Source organism: Sesamum indicum, linkage group LG3, assembly GCF_026168435.1.
Source record: "Sesamum indicum cultivar Baizhima isolate 11 linkage group LG3, ASM2616843v1, whole genome shotgun sequence".
Taxonomy (NCBI): domain Eukaryota; kingdom Viridiplantae; phylum Streptophyta; class Magnoliopsida; order Lamiales; family Pedaliaceae; genus Sesamum; species Sesamum indicum.
The window spans coordinates 16544228-16559273 of NC_142659.1; the positions used below are offsets into that span (position 1 = coordinate 16544228).

At 37.8% G+C, this 15046-nt stretch overlaps 3 protein-coding genes across 7 annotated transcripts; all 3 read left to right on the top strand.

Moving 5' to 3' along the window:
* Positions 1–604: 604 nt before the first annotated feature.
* On the top strand, positions 605–4523 carry LOC105157781 (putative late blight resistance protein homolog R1B-16). The gene is made up of 3 exons (XM_011074255.3): positions 605–3438; positions 3653–3721; positions 4137–4523. The coding sequence occupies exons 1-2, from the start codon at positions 770–772 to the stop codon at positions 3657–3659; spliced, it is 2676 nt and encodes an 891-aa protein (XP_011072557.1). The 5' UTR covers positions 605–769; the 3' UTR covers positions 3660–3721; positions 4137–4523.
* A 203-nt stretch (positions 4524–4726) lies between these two features.
* On the top strand, positions 4727–12689 carry LOC105157782 (putative late blight resistance protein homolog R1A-3). Of its 4 annotated transcripts, none has more exons than XR_016064667.1 (3): positions 4727–7791; positions 7877–7986; positions 12555–12689. XR_016064667.1 is itself a non-coding variant. In XM_088878660.1 (3 exons), exons 1-2 carry the CDS (start codon positions 5120–5122, stop codon positions 7957–7959), a joined length of 2751 nt encoding a protein of 916 aa, XP_088734786.1. In that variant the 5' UTR covers positions 4727–5119; the 3' UTR covers positions 7960–7986; positions 12555–12689. The 4 variants fall into 4 exon arrangements, 2 of the variants coding, with proteins under 2 accessions (XP_088734786.1, XP_088734785.1); XR_016064666.1 differs by lacking the exon at positions 12555–12689 and adding an exon at positions 8817–9006; XM_088878660.1 differs by having other exon boundaries at positions 4727–7787.
* Positions 8823–14560, top strand: LOC105157784 (putative late blight resistance protein homolog R1A-10). 2 transcript variants are annotated; one of them, XM_020692277.2, is made up of 3 exons: positions 8823–8919; positions 9979–12709; positions 13771–14560. In XM_020692277.2, the coding sequence occupies exons 2-3, from the start codon at positions 10018–10020 to the stop codon at positions 13941–13943; spliced, it is 2865 nt and encodes a 954-aa protein (XP_020547936.1). In that variant the 5' UTR covers positions 8823–8919; positions 9979–10017; the 3' UTR covers positions 13944–14560. The 2 variants fall into 2 exon arrangements, with proteins under 2 accessions (XP_020547936.1, XP_088734784.1); XM_088878658.1 differs by lacking the exon at positions 8823–8919 and having other exon boundaries at positions 9936–12711; positions 13771–13930.
* The last annotated feature ends 486 nt before the right edge of the window (positions 14561–15046 follow it).

Genomic DNA, 15046 nt, shown 5'->3' on the forward strand with positions numbered 1-15046 from the left:
GAATAGCCACCGTCCGGCGGTTTTCTGAAGCCAATCTAATGGCTTCAAGAAAACCCCCAAACGGTTGTGTTCCTTCGGCAGTTACTTGAGACTTTCTATAAAAGGGAATTTCCCCCTTTCCGCTCGGTGCGCGAACTGAAATCTGTTTTCCGATACACTTTCCCCTTGCCTTATCTCTGTGATATTCTGTGTGTGGGTTTCCGGGTATATTGACGGGTCTTTGTGATTCGAGGTGTTTCTTGGGTGGTTCGGGTGGAGTAGCCGTGAGTTGTGAGGGCTGGTTTGGGAACGGTACTTTGTGGTGACCGCGTCCCGTTTTCTCTGGATCTGGCTTTAACCTGAGCCATTTTCAAACAGTGCTTTTATATTTCCTTTTCGTTGTATTGTTTACGTTTCCGCAAGTTTCTCTTTTCGGGTTGTATTTTAAGGAGTTTATACTCCAATAAGTGTTGTAATAGTTGATAGGATTTCTCCGTGAAACGACGAATACCACTGGAGGGTTATACCCTACAGGAACGATAGTACATTATATTTAGTGGTAAGATATTGTCTTTCCTGACAATTCTTCTGTCCTATGTTTTATTCTGTCAAGTGCTTTTTGAACAGAGAATGAAAGTTCCTTGACTTGGCGTTTTTCTCGTAAACATTAAAAGGGAGCAGAGTGGCTGTAAAGGGCCACTCATAGTTTCCAATTGAGAATTTTCATCAAAGTCTTCTTGACTTGCTTGTGTTTGCAGCACTGTTCTGAAGAAGAGAGTGAAACTGAGAGATGGCAACGGCTTACGCAGCTCTCGTTTCTCTTGTGCATACCATAGAGCAAATCCAGCATCATCCTCGCCCTCCAGTTTCGCTAGACGAGAACCAAGTTCAGTCCCTCCAAGAAAAAGTTGCGTTCTTGCAAGATTTTCTTGAAGATTACTCCCACAGGCTCAGCCAAGAACATGGAGATGGTTTGATGGTTCGCATAGCAGATGCAGCTCATGCGGCAGAAGATGTAATCGAATCCCGTATAGTGGATCAGATTCATGATCAGTCCACAAGTACTCATGGGGAAAAGATGAGTTCCATTGATCACTTCTACCAAGATTTGCAGAACGAAATAGCAGAAATGGATCTTATCAAGAAAGAGGTGATTGAGATTAAAGGGAAGATGAGATTGATCCAAGATCAGCTGCACAGAGATTCACTGGCTGCTGGTTCATTGAGCTCATCTACTTCCATGGTGCAAAAGCAGGCCATGGTTGGTATCGATGACGTATTGATTGAAATCATGGATAAGCTCACCGGACAACATTCCAGTTCCCGAATCATCCCAATAGTTGGAATGGGCGGCATTGGTAAGACTACACTTGCTAGAAATGTTTGCCAAAATCCATTGATTGTGCAATATTTTGATATTCGTGCTTGGGTTACTGTTTCTCAAGAATACAATACACGACAAATTTTGTTAGAACTTAACCTTGATATCGAAAAGGATGAAGGGAACAAGAAAAAATTGAGGCAAAAGAGTGAAGAGGAATTAGGAGAAATAATATACAAAAGTTTATTTGGTAGAAGGTATTTGATTATAATGGATGATATGTGGACTGCTGAGGTGTGGGATAATGTAAAGTTCTTTTTTCCAAATAACAATAGTGAAAGTAGAATAATGATAACTACTAGGCTATCAAATTTGGCTTTCCAAATAACTGGCTCTCATGGGCTTAGGATGAATTTTTTGGATGAGGAAGAAAGTTGGGATTTACTTTGTAAAACTGTATTTGGAGAAGAAAGTAATTGCCCTCATGAATTGGAGGAAATTGGAAGGAAGATCGCAAAGCATTGCAAAGGACTTCCTTTATCCATAGTCGTGATTGGAGGACTCCTGGCAAAGTCAAAACAAACATGTGATTACTGGGAATACATAGTGGAAAATTTGAGTTCAATTGTGAGTTTAGAGGACAATGAACGTTGTTTGAGAATATTATATACGAGTTATCACCAGTTGCCTGTTCATCTCAAGCCATGTTTTCTCTATATGAGAGTTTTTCCTGAAGACAGGGAGATTCGTGTTTCACAGATCATCAAACTATGGGTTGCTGAAGGATTTCTAAAACCAATTAGTGGCAAAAGCATGGAAGAGGTTGCAGAAAAGTATTTTAAGGATCTTATTGATAGAAATCTCATTTTAGTCCGTGGGTTTGGGTTCAATGGGAGGATACGATTTTGCAACATTCATGATCTCTTGAGGGACCTATGCTTAAAAGAAGCTCAGAAAGAGAAGTTTCTATGCTATCATGACATTAGAAAAGGCATAAATGCTCAACGTCGCATTGTTGTTCATCAAAATGCATCAAAGAACAAACATGATATTTCTCAAGTCCTGCAATCAGCGGCACGTGCTCGTTCTTTGATATGCGATTTTCAGGGAGCTCTCCTATTTGATTCTTTAAGATTGCTGAGGGTACTGAATCTGGCTGATTGGGATGGTGTATATTCTAGATATCAAGGACTACAAGATGAGTATTTCTCAGAAGCTATCTTCAAGCTAGTTAACTCAAGGTACCTTGCTTTCCGTGCTGATTTGAATTTGAGTTCCGGATTTCGCTCCTCACTTCATCTTCTCTGGAATCTACAAACTGTGATTGTTAAGGAGATGCATGTTATTGATGCTCCACCTGGGATTTGGAAGCTGCCTCAACTTAGGCATGTCCAATTCTACTGGTTTCATCTCCCAGATCCACCTGCTGGGGATGAGTTTGTATTGGAAAATTTACAAACCATGTCTTCCATATTGAATTTCAAGTGTGGTGAAGATGTGGTTAAGAGAATACCCAATATCAAGAAACTAAGAATTGGTTATGATGATTTCTCCTTTTCACATTACTGTCTTCAAAATCTTGACCGTCTACATAAACTCGAATCCCTTGCTTGCACCTTTCAATCAAGGCCAAGGAGGAGTCTTTTGCTGAATAACCTGAGCTTCCCGTATTCTCTCAGGAAGTTGAATTTATACCGCAATGGTCTCCACTGGGAAGATATAGCGACAAAGATAGGTTCGTTACCCTTTCTTGAAGTGCTCAAATTGTTTGATGCTGTTATGGGACCCAAGTGGGAAACAGTTGAAGGGCAATTTTGCAGCCTAAAAGTCCTGCTCGTTGATGGCTGTTATGATCTAAAATCCTGGACGACAGAGAGTAGCCACTTTCCATGCCTTGAGCACCTTATTCTTATAGAAGCAGGGAACTTGAAGGAGTTTCCTCCGGGCATTGGAGAAATTCCAACACTTCAAACAATTCAGTTGATTTTTTGTAGCAGTTCTGCCATCGTTACTACAAAAAGAATAGTAGAGGAACAAGAGGAGCTTGGCAATTCAGGCGTTCATGTTCTAGTTAAGTTGTCGACTGATGACTCTGAACTGACAAGCTTGGCAAGTAATAATTTTCAATTTGAAATTGGGTAAGAACCAATTCTTTTTGGATTTATTTATGTTGTCTGCTGGGATTTTTCCTGAACTTAATCGAAAGATCCTATAAGTTTCTACAGTTATGGGATTTTTTATCTTATTCAAAATAGAAGTCTTTCAAAGCGTAAATTCCTTGCTAATTGACATGTTTATTCCTTCTATTTCTTGAAACTATGGATTGTGATACACCTGCTTTTCTTGTGATAGGTTCTAAGAAGTGAAAAGTTCAGGATCCGTTTGGTTAAGACATTATCCAAGAGAGATACAAATACACTGGTACTTCCTCCTCTTTTATGTATGTTGGTTCTCCACATTTTTTAAGTTTCTTTGTATTTTTGCATGCTTGTATAAGCTTTACACTTCTTAAGTAGCCATGTTGTTAGTCGCATCGGTCTAGCATTCAGACATGGTTAGAATGCAATTTCTATGTATATATAATCTTGAAATTTTCGACTTCAATTAGTCTGGAGGGGCACAATGAAACAAGTGCAGATAAAATTTTGCGCACTAATACAGATGTATATTCAGTGACTTCCATGATCAAACCCAGCATACTACAGATGAAAAGAGAAGACTAACTAATGAAGCTTATGGCAGAAATACATAAAGACCAACAAATGCTCAGTAAAATCTAGCTTTATCACAGCATTCTTATCTCTGGCTCTCAAGTTTTGAGCTTTTGCCTTTGCAGCATTCTGCTGGATGAGGAAGTTTGCACTTCACTTTTCAGGAGGCGTCACAGTGATGTTCTGGTACGTCCTCAAAGAACAACACCTTCGAGTTGGTGTAAGAGCAAAGGCAGCTACATCAGCTTGCGGGAGAGCAGAGCAGCTGGTGGCTGAGGGGAGTGGTAGATTTGAAGGCGTTGTTGGTGGCCTGCACACATTAGACCTGCCAGTCGTGTTGCATATTTGGGGATTGGCCACCCCAAGAACCAGCAGAAACACATTAAAAATTGCACAATCTTCTGATATGACTCCATATTTGTAGTGTGGAATTTGCAGTGTGTCACTCAGAGAGATTGGTTTTTTCCGTAGTGTAAAATGCATGTCAAGCAATCCGTATTCTTCTAAAATAATAGCATTATGTGAACCCAAATATCGAATATCTTTACAACTTTACCCATCAAATATTTTTTCGCTTCATTTAACACCAATACTCTTAGCGGCAATTTTTGTATGACTTCCATGAACAAATGATATGGACAGAGGAACTCTGTCTGAGCTAAATTTTTCCACATGCAATAATCTTTATCAGGCCTATACGTGAATATCAACTAGGAGAGCAACTAAACAGTTAATCGGGGAGGAGATATTGAATAGCAAGTAGAGCTTGCAAAGTTCTTAACGACTTTTGCAATAAATCCTTATCAAATTATATATGATATTTTTAATCATTTTTTTGTACCTATGAAATTTGTTTGTTATCAAAGACCTCTGGACTTTGGTGTATGTTTGTGAAGATGATTGGCCCCGCCACTTAATTGAGGTTTCCTTGGCATTTCTCGTGAACGTTAAAAGGGAGCTGGCAAGCTGTAATGGCCCACAGAAAGACTCATAATTGAGAATTTCATCGAAGTCTTTTTGATGACTTGCTTGTGAGGAATCTCTCTGCTTTCAGTTCCATACTCTCCGTTTGCAGTCCTCAATTCTGAAAGAACAGTGTGAATCTGATATGGCAACGGCTTACGCAGCTCTAGTTTCTCTTGTACAAACCATAGAGCAAATCCAGCATCACCCTCGCCCTCCTATTTCTCTTGACAAACAACAGCTTCAATCCCTCCAAGAACACGTTGCGTTCTTCCAAGATTTTCTTGAGCTCTATTCCCCCAGACTCACCCCAGAATATGAAGATGGTTTGGTGGTTCGCATAGCAGATGCAGCTCATGCTGCAGAAGACGTAATCGAAAACCATATAGTGGATCAGATTCTTGATCAGTCCACAAGTACTTCAGGGGAAAACATCAGTCCCATTGATCATCACTTCTATCAAGATCTGCAGAAAGTCATTGCAGACATGGATCTCATCAAGAACGAGGGGATTGAGATAAAGGAGAGAATGGAAATATTCCAAGATCGTCAGCTACACAGAAATTCAGTTCCTGCTGATTCATTAAGCTCATCTCCTCTAATGGGGCAGAAGCACGCCATGGTTGGTGTTGATGATGTCTTGAATGACATAATGGATAAGCTCACCGGACAACAATCTGGTTGCCGTATCGTCCCAATAGTTGGGATGGGCGGTATTGGTAAGACTGCACTTGCTAGAAATGTTTATGAGAATCCGCTTATTGTACAATACTTTGACACTTGTGCTTGGGTTACAGTTTCTCAAGAATATAACATACGAGAAATTTTGTTAGAACTTGTTTGTCCAGAAAGAAAAGAGAGCAAGGAAATGCTGAGTGGAGATGCATTAGGAGAAATGTTGTATAGAAGTTTATGTGGTAGAAGGTATTTGATTGTAATGGATGATATGTGGAGTATTGAGGCATGGGATAAGATAAAACTGTTCTTTCCAAGTAACAACAAGGAAAGTAGAATAATGATAACCACTAGGCTGTCAAACTTGGCTTTGCAAATAAGTGGCTCTCGTGGCCTTACAATGAATTTTCTGAAGGAGAACGAAAGTTGGGATTTGTTTTGTAACACTGTGTTTGGAGAAAAAAGTAGTTGCCCTCTTGAATTAGAGGAAATTGGAAAGAGAGTTGCCAAAAATTGCAAAGGACTTCCTTTGTCACTCATTCTGATTGGAGGGCTCCTAGCAAAGTCGGAAAAGACAAGAAATTACTGGGAATACATTGCAGAAAATTTAAGTTCAATTGTGAATTTAGAGGACAACAAACGTTGCTTAAGAGTACTGTATATGAGTTATCTGGAGTTACCAATTCATTTAAAGCCATGCTTCCTTTATATGGGAGTTTTTCCTGAAGACAAAGTGACTTATGTTTCAAGGCTTAGAAAACTTTGGGTTGCGGAAAGATTTCTAAAACCAATTAGTGGCAAAAGCTTAGAAGAGGTAGCAGGAGAGTACTTGAAGGACCTTATCGACAGAAATCTTATTATAGTCCATAGGTTAGGATCTAGTGGAAAAATAAGATCATGCAAAATGCATGATCTCTTGAGGGATCTATGCTTAAGAGAAGCTCAAAAGGAGAAGTTTCTTTGTAGTCTTGAAATCGGACAAGCTAAAACTATCCATCGTCGTATTGTTGTACATCAAAACTCTTCAATGGAGAAATATGATACCTCTAAAATTTTGCACTCGGCACAACTTCCTCGTTCTTTGACATGTGATGTTCAGGAAGCTTTCCCGTTGGATTCTTTGAGATTGTTGAGGGTACTCAAACAGACTTATTCCGAGGATTTACATTATTTAAGGAGAAAGGATTGGTATCCGATAGAAGCTATTTTCAAGCTAGTTAACTTGCAGTATCTAGCTTTCTCCGCGGAGATGAATTTGAGCTCTAGTTTTCCTTCTTCAATGCACCTTCTTTGGAATTTACAAACATTGATTGTTAAGAGGACTGATGGGCAGCTCATTTATGCTCCACCTGAGATTTGGAAAATGCATCAACTTAGGCATGTGCAGGTCCCTGGACTTGGCCTCCCAGATCCACCCACAACCACTGCCACCAAGGATGAGTTTGTTTTGCCAAACCTGCAGAAGATGTCTCAGATTAAGAACTTTAAATGTGCTGAAACAGTGGTTGTGAGAATTCCCAATATCAGGAAGCTGCATATATTTTATTCTGAATCATCCATTTCGCAGTACTGTCCCGAAAATCTTGGCTATCTACAGAAACTGGAATCCCTTTACGTCAGTTTAATTAGTGAAGTAAGAGGGATTGATTTGGAGAGGCTGAGCTTCCCGCACTCGCTCAAGAAGTTGACTTTGTGGGGCGGTGGTTTTCAATGGAAACAAATAAATGCAAAGATAGGTTCATTGCCCCTCCTTCAAGGGCTCAAATTGTATAATGACTCTGTTAAAGGGGGCATTTGGAATACAGTTGAAGGGCAATTTTGCAGCCTAAGATTCTTGCAAATGACTTGCATTTATAAACTGAATCGCTGGAGGGTGGATAGTAGCCACTTTCCATGCCTCAACATCCTTCGACTTGTAGAGCTACGTAAATTACAGAAAATTCCTTCAAGTTTTGCAGAAATTCAAACACTTGAATTGATCGAGTTGTATATGTGTAGAGATTCTGCCGTCCTTTCTGCCAAGGACATAGCAGAGCAACAGGAGGAGTTTGGGAACCATGACTTTCGAGTTGTAGTCTGGGTGGAGCCTAACTCTGAACTAAAGAGCTTGGCAACTCATAATTTTCATGTTTTTTCAAGTGGGTAAGAGTTAAAAATCTTACTAGTTAATTTCTTTGATCTCTGAAGATACGGATTATGATACATTGGTTTCCCTCATGATATATAGGTCTAGAAGGTAAAATGTTGAGGAGCCATTTTCGGCTAAAGACGGTGATCGGAAGAGATACGTTTGGAGACTCTACTAATTGATTGAGAAGCTGCTCCAATTAGTAATAGGTACTCATGCAATTCCTCCTCTTTAATGTACATTGGTTGTCCACATTATTCTTTCCACGTTTTGTTTCTTTAGACTTATAGATGTTTGTGTAAGAGGAAAGACAGGTAATGTGCATTTGAGGTGTTGGAGAGCTCCTCTATCTCTTACATCTACTCACACTTGTTGCTTTTGCTTTATTGTATATGTGTAACATTATCGTTTCGATAGTTAAGATGAGGTAAGATTTGATTAAAAGTTGTGGTAAGTGATGATGATTGTTGTTTGCAATAAACTTGATTTTCAGTCTCAATTGAGTTGGCTTGCAGCCACTTCAAAACAGAATGCATCAATAGTTTCATGTAAAGAGAAGGATCTCATGAAATTCTATGTAGCATCAGTGTTTGATGGATCACAATTTCCTTTTACAAGACAAGAAAGAGTTTCTGTGGACATATAACTGATTCGGGTCCTCGTGTTTGTCTGATTTGTTTGTAGGGGTTTCCTTTATTTTTATTTTTGACAAATATGGCAAAAAGAAGTCATTTTTATGTAGAAAGCATTGCGTAGCTAAAGATCTTATGATTTGGTGTATTTTATAAAATGTTCAATGTCTTTTAAGAAATAAAACTTTGGGGGTGTTAATTTCTTGCTAATTCACATGTTTATTGTTTGTATTCCTTGAAATTATGGAGTATGATAAATATGTTTTTTTCTTCTGCCAGGGAGGTTATATTTTAAAGTTAGTCAATTTGTGTAGTGTTAAGACATAGGTAGAATACATTTTTCGTGTCTCTATGTAATCTGTTTTGAAGATAAATTATGATGGATGAGGGAGTTTTGCACTTAATAGGCAGCTGCACGGTGACGTCGGGTTGATTCGGACGGAAGGCAACACAACACCTTGGAGTTGTTGTAAGAGAGCAAAGACACGGAATTCCACTTCAGACTTAATTGTTCGTGTTGCTATATTACATTAATCTATGTAACATTAGCATTTTGATGGTTATATATATATATATATATATATATAGGCTTAATTATATTTGGACCCCCTCTAAAAATGTTAAATTACACTTTCCCAAAAAAAATTCTTGAAATTACAATTACACCCCCTCTTACAGTTTTCGTTTTACACCGAACTTCCTCCTATTAAGGTTTGAAGGAAAAATATTGACATAAACAAAAAAATTACATAAAATTTCAATTTTGTCCCTTATTTAACAGTTTAATATATTTTTTGTATTCATAAATACAAAATCATTACATGAAAATGTTGAATGAGAGTAAAATTTGAAATTTGTGCAATTTGCTTTGCTAACTTCAGTATTTTTTTGACCAAATTCTATCAAAAGATGGTCATGTATAAACAGTGAATTTTCAGGAGTGGTGTGGGTGTAATTTCAAAACTTCTTTTAGAAAAAATGTAATTTCGCATTTTTAGAGGAGATCTAAATGCAATTAATTCTATATATATATATATATATTTATTTATATATGGGATGTGATGTAAGATTATTAGGCTGAAAATTGTGTTAAAAACAGGCATAGGTGTGGCTCAGAGTCTCAGACTACAATATTGGCCGAGTATTTGTGATACGCAAAGGCCGGCAGGAGTGCAAATAATTGAGTAGAGTATAAGTAAAATTATTCAACATTACAAACACTACGACAATCATTTCTCTGTGTAAATTCCTCTTTGGATAAACTTCAATGCCATTTTGTATTTTAGCTTGAGGAAATATTTAATTGCAAGTGGAAGTAGGCAAAATTTGTAATGAGTCAATATTGAAACCAACCACAACGTTTTGTATTCATTTCTTTGCTTCGTCTTTCAATATACAGACATTTCCATTCTTTTTCTAAGGACTCCAACCTTCAATATTATATATGAGACAGTATTGTTTAATAGGGAGCAGTTAGGCTGTGAAGGGCCAGAGAAAGTTTCCAATATTTGTCAAAAGCTTCATCCAAGTATTCTTTAGTGATTAGTCAAAACTCCTTTTTGGTTTCAGCTCCATAGCACCATTCTCAAAGAAGAGAGTAAAGCTGAAATGGCAACGGCTTATGCAGCTTTAGTTTCTCTTATGCACATCATAGAGCAAATCAAGCATCACCCTCACCCTCCGGTTTGTCTTGACAAAGAACAGGTTCAATCCCTCCAAGAAAATGTTGCCTTCTTGCAAGATTTTCTTGAATATTACCACAGACTGATCAGCCAAGAATATGAAGATGGTTTGGTGATTCGCATAGCAGATGCAGCTCATGCCGCGGAAGATGTAATCGAAAACCATGTAGTGGATCGGGTTCTTGATGATCAATCCACAACTACTTCAAGGGAAGACCTCAGTTCTATTGATCATCAGTTCTATCAAGATCTGCAGAAAGTCATAGCAGACATGGATCTCATTAAGAAACAGGTGATTGAGATCAAGGTGAAGATCGGAATAGTCCAAGATCCTCAGCTGCACAGAAATTCAAATCCTGCCGGTTCATTGAGCTCATCTATTCTCCAGGGGCACAAGCAGGCCATGGTTGGTCGTGATGATGCCTTGAATGAGATCATGGATAAGCTCACCAGACAACAATCTGATTGTCTAATCATCCCCATAGTTGGAATGGGAGGTATTGGTAAGACTACACTTGCTAGAAATGTTTATGAAAATCCGCTCATTGTGGAATACTTTGACATTCGTGCTTGGGTTACAGTTTCTCAAGAATATAACACACGAGAAATTCTGTTGGAACTTGTTTGTCCAAACAACAAAGAGAGAAAGGAAGCTTTGAGGGAAATACCAGATGAGGGACTAGGAGAAATGTTGTACAAATGTCTATGTGGTAGAAGATATTTGATTGTAATGGATGATATATGGAGCATTGAGGCGTGGAACAATGTAAAATTGTTCTTTCCTAATAACAACAGTGAAAGCAGAATTATGGTAACCACTAGGTTAGCAAACTTGGCTTGGCAAATAAGTGGCTCTCGTGGTCTTAAGGTGAACTTTTTAGACACAAGTCAAAGTTGGGATTTATTTTGTAAAATTGTGTTTGGAGAAGAAGGTAATTGTCCTCTTGAATTAGAGGAAATCGGAAAGACAATTGCCAAAAATTGCCAAGGACTTCCTTTGTCAGTGATTGTGATTGGAGGAATCCTAGCAAAGTCGAAGAAGACACGAGATTATTGGGAGTACATTGCAGAAAATTTAAGTTCAGTTGTAAATTTAGATGACAACGAACGTTGCTTAAGAATATTATACATGAGCTATAAGGAATTGCCAGTTCATCTAAAGCCATGTTTTCTTTATATGGGAGTTTTAACTAAAGACAATAACACTTATGCCTCGAGGCTTAGAAAACTATGGGTTGCCGAAGGATTTGTAAAGTCAATTAGTGGCAAAAGCTTAGAGGAGGCCGCAGAAGAGTACTTGAAGAACCTTATTGATAGAAATCTCATTATAGGCCATATGGAGAGATCTCGTGTGAAAATAAAATCCTGCAGCATGCATGATCTCATATGGGACCTGTGCTTAAGAGAAGCTAAAAACGAGAAGTTCCTTTGCAGTCTTGAGTCTGGACAATGCATAACTATGCAACGCCGTATTGTTGTTCATGAGAGGTCATCAGAGGAGAAATATGATCTCCATAAGGTTTTGCACTCAGCTCCACTTGCTCGTTCTTTGACATGCAATTTTCAGGAAGATCTCCAATTAGCTTCTTTTAGATTGCTAAGGGTACTGAAAAGGACTGATTCAGAGGAAATTGTTACAGTCAAAAGAAAAGATTCGTATACAATACCAATGGAAGCTATTTTCAAGCTAGTTAACTGTCGGTACCTTGTTTTCTCTGTTGATATTAATTTGAACTCTAGGTTTCTTCCTTCAATGCACCTTCTATGGAATCTACAGACGTTGATTATTGAGGATAGTGACTGGCGGCGTATTTATGCTCCACCTGAGATATGGAAGATGCATCAACTTAGGCATGTGCATGTCTTTAGGCTTAATCTCCCAGATCCATTGACTGGGGATGATGGGTTTGTTCTGTCAAACCTACAGAAGATGTCATTCATTGAGAATTTTAGATGTTCTGAAGCTGTGGTTAAGAGAATTCCCAATATCAAGAAACTGCGAATATCTTATCATGATTCCTCCTCTTGGCGTTACTATCTCGAGAATCTTGGTCATCTACAAAAACTGGAATCCCTCGATTTGGGCTTTATTAAGGTAAGAGGGATTCATTTGTTGGAGAGCCTGAGCATTATGCATTCACTCAGGAAGTTGACTTTGTGGGGTTGCCTTCTTCAATGGGAAGATATAACGACAAGTATAGGTTTATTGCCCCACCTTCAAGTGCTCAGATTGTTGAGAGAGTCGGTTACAGGACACGAGTGGGAAACAGTTGAAGGGCACTTTTGCCACCTAACATCCCTGATAATTGATGACATTAAGGATCTGGAATACTGGAAGTCGGAGAGTAGCCACTTTCCATGCCTTAATCAACTTTTGCTTCGACATTTACGTACATTGAATGAAATTCCTTTGAGTTTTGGAGGAATTCAAACACTTGAACTTATTGCGTTGTATGACTGTAGCGATTCTGCCGTCATTTCTGCCAAGGAAATAGCAGAGCAACAAGAGGAGCTTGGGAATGAAGACCTTCTAGTGTTTGTTAGTCTGGACCCAGATTCTGAACTCCGGCCGGAATTGAAGAGCTCGGCAAGCCGTCGGTTTCGAGTTATATTAAATCGTGTAAGAACTGAAAATCACTTCATATATTATTTATTTTAATACGTTATCATGCTCTCTACACTATTTTAAAAACATTTAATGAGATCGAAAGTAATCCATATAATTATTATTGTTAATGTTTATCTATGTAAATTTTACTTTTGATAATATTTTGAGTTAATAATTTGTCTGGCAGTACTTCATGAGTTCATCCAACTCTATAAACTCCATTTGTAGAATCATTAAATTCCCGAGTAATTCTATAATTCCTTACATAGTTGTTGGTTTCATTGGCACATTTCAGAAATGGGCCAAAACATGTTCAATGTTTGCTTTGATTTGTTTTGGAAGTTTTGATGGTATTTTGAATTCTTTTGAAACAGTTCCTCATTTTTATTTTTATTTTTTGTCATAATAAGTTTATACTAATTATAAGCCCTACAACTAAAAAAATTATATACATACTCATATATATATAAATATATATAAAACAGACATGATTTGACAATAAATAGTAACTTTTGTCTTCCATAAAACAACATCAAACATACCATATTTATTTTATATTATCTCCGAAAACAAATCTAAACATACAGACTATCTCTAACACATACTTCTTTATCTCCACATAACACACCAAAACAAATTAAAATTCAAACCAAACATAGTGTTAATATTTGCATACATGGACATAGTTTTATTTTGAAAAATGTATACATTTAATCTATGTTCGTATCTATACATCATATATGTTGCAAATACTCACACATAAGTATGTGTGTGTGTAGTATTATTAAAGTATTTGTAATGAATTTTATAGATATTTATGTATATGTTTTGTCAAAATAATTAAATTGTTTCGTGGTTTTTGGAACACTTGCAATATGTGCAATACGTGCATATAGTTTACTAGTTTAAGAAAAAAAAAGACCGAAAAATCATTTCTCCTAATTTATGTAGAGGGTGTTCAAACTTATTTAAAAATCTTTACTCCTATATATATAAAATCTTACTTTAAAAAGTATATTATGCAGAGTGTTAAATTGTTGCAGATTGACATGTTGATTTTGCTCGTGACAGGGCTAGCGGGGCCCCGACAGAAGGCACCAGCTTGGAGTAGTTGTAAAAGAAAGACAGTCGAATGTGCATTCGAGGTGTTGGAGAGCTCCTCTGTCTGTGTATATTCCTGCACTTGTTGGTGTTGCTTCCTAATGCATAACATTATCGTTTCGATGGTTGATGATGTGATGTAAGAGTTGGTTGAAAATTGGGGTAAATGATGATGGTTGTTGCTTGCAATAAACTTGATTTTCAATCTCAACTGAGTTGGACTTGCAGCCACTTCCAAACAGAATGCATCAATAGTTTCATGCAAAGAGGAGGATCTCTGTTTGATGGATCACTATTTCCTTGTCATATGAGTTTTAGACTTCTTAAGTCAACCATCTTGATGGTCACTTTTGTCTTAGTGTTAAGACATAGGGACAATGCATTTTCCCTGTCTCTATGTAATCTTGAAACTGCAACTTAAATTACTATGAAGGGGAACAAGGAAACAACAACAGATAAACACACACACGGAGGCTGCATTATCATTGTTTGTTATCTTAGCTGCTTTCAAGTTTTGATCAGCTTTTCCCTTGCAGCATTATGCTGCTGGATGAGGGATTTTGAACTTTTTTTCAGGCAGCATCACGCTGAGGTTTGTGTTGATTCGGCTGGACGGCAACTCAACACCTTGGAGTTGTTGTGAAAGAGCAACAACAGGGAATTCCACTTCACACTTAATTCGTGTTGCTATATTACATTAATATATGTAACATTAGCATATTATCAGATTGAGAGATATATATGGGCTATGATGTAAGATTATTAAGCTGAAAATTGTGTTAAAACAGGCGGCAGTGCGGCTCAGACCACAACATTGGCTGAGTATTTGTAATACACAAAGGCAGGCAGCACCGCAAATAGTGCTCAAATTGCTCACAAACTCGGTACAGGACACGAAAGGGAAACAGTTGAAGGGCACTTTTGCCACCTAACATCCCTGGAAATTGCTGACATTAAGAATCTGGAATGCTGGAAGTCGGAGAGCAGCCACTTTCCACGCCTCCAACAACTTTGGCTTGGACGTTTACGTAAATTGGAGAACGTTCCTCTGAGTTTTGTAGGAATTCAAACACTTGAATTGATTAAGTTAAATGGATGCAGCGATTCTGCATCATTTCTTCCTAGGAAATAGCAGAGGAGCAAATTGGGGAATCAAGACTTTCGAGTTGAAGTTTTCAATTAGAAGGAGCTTAACTTCGAATTAAAGAGCTTGGCAAGTCATAATTTTCAACTTTTCTGAATTAAA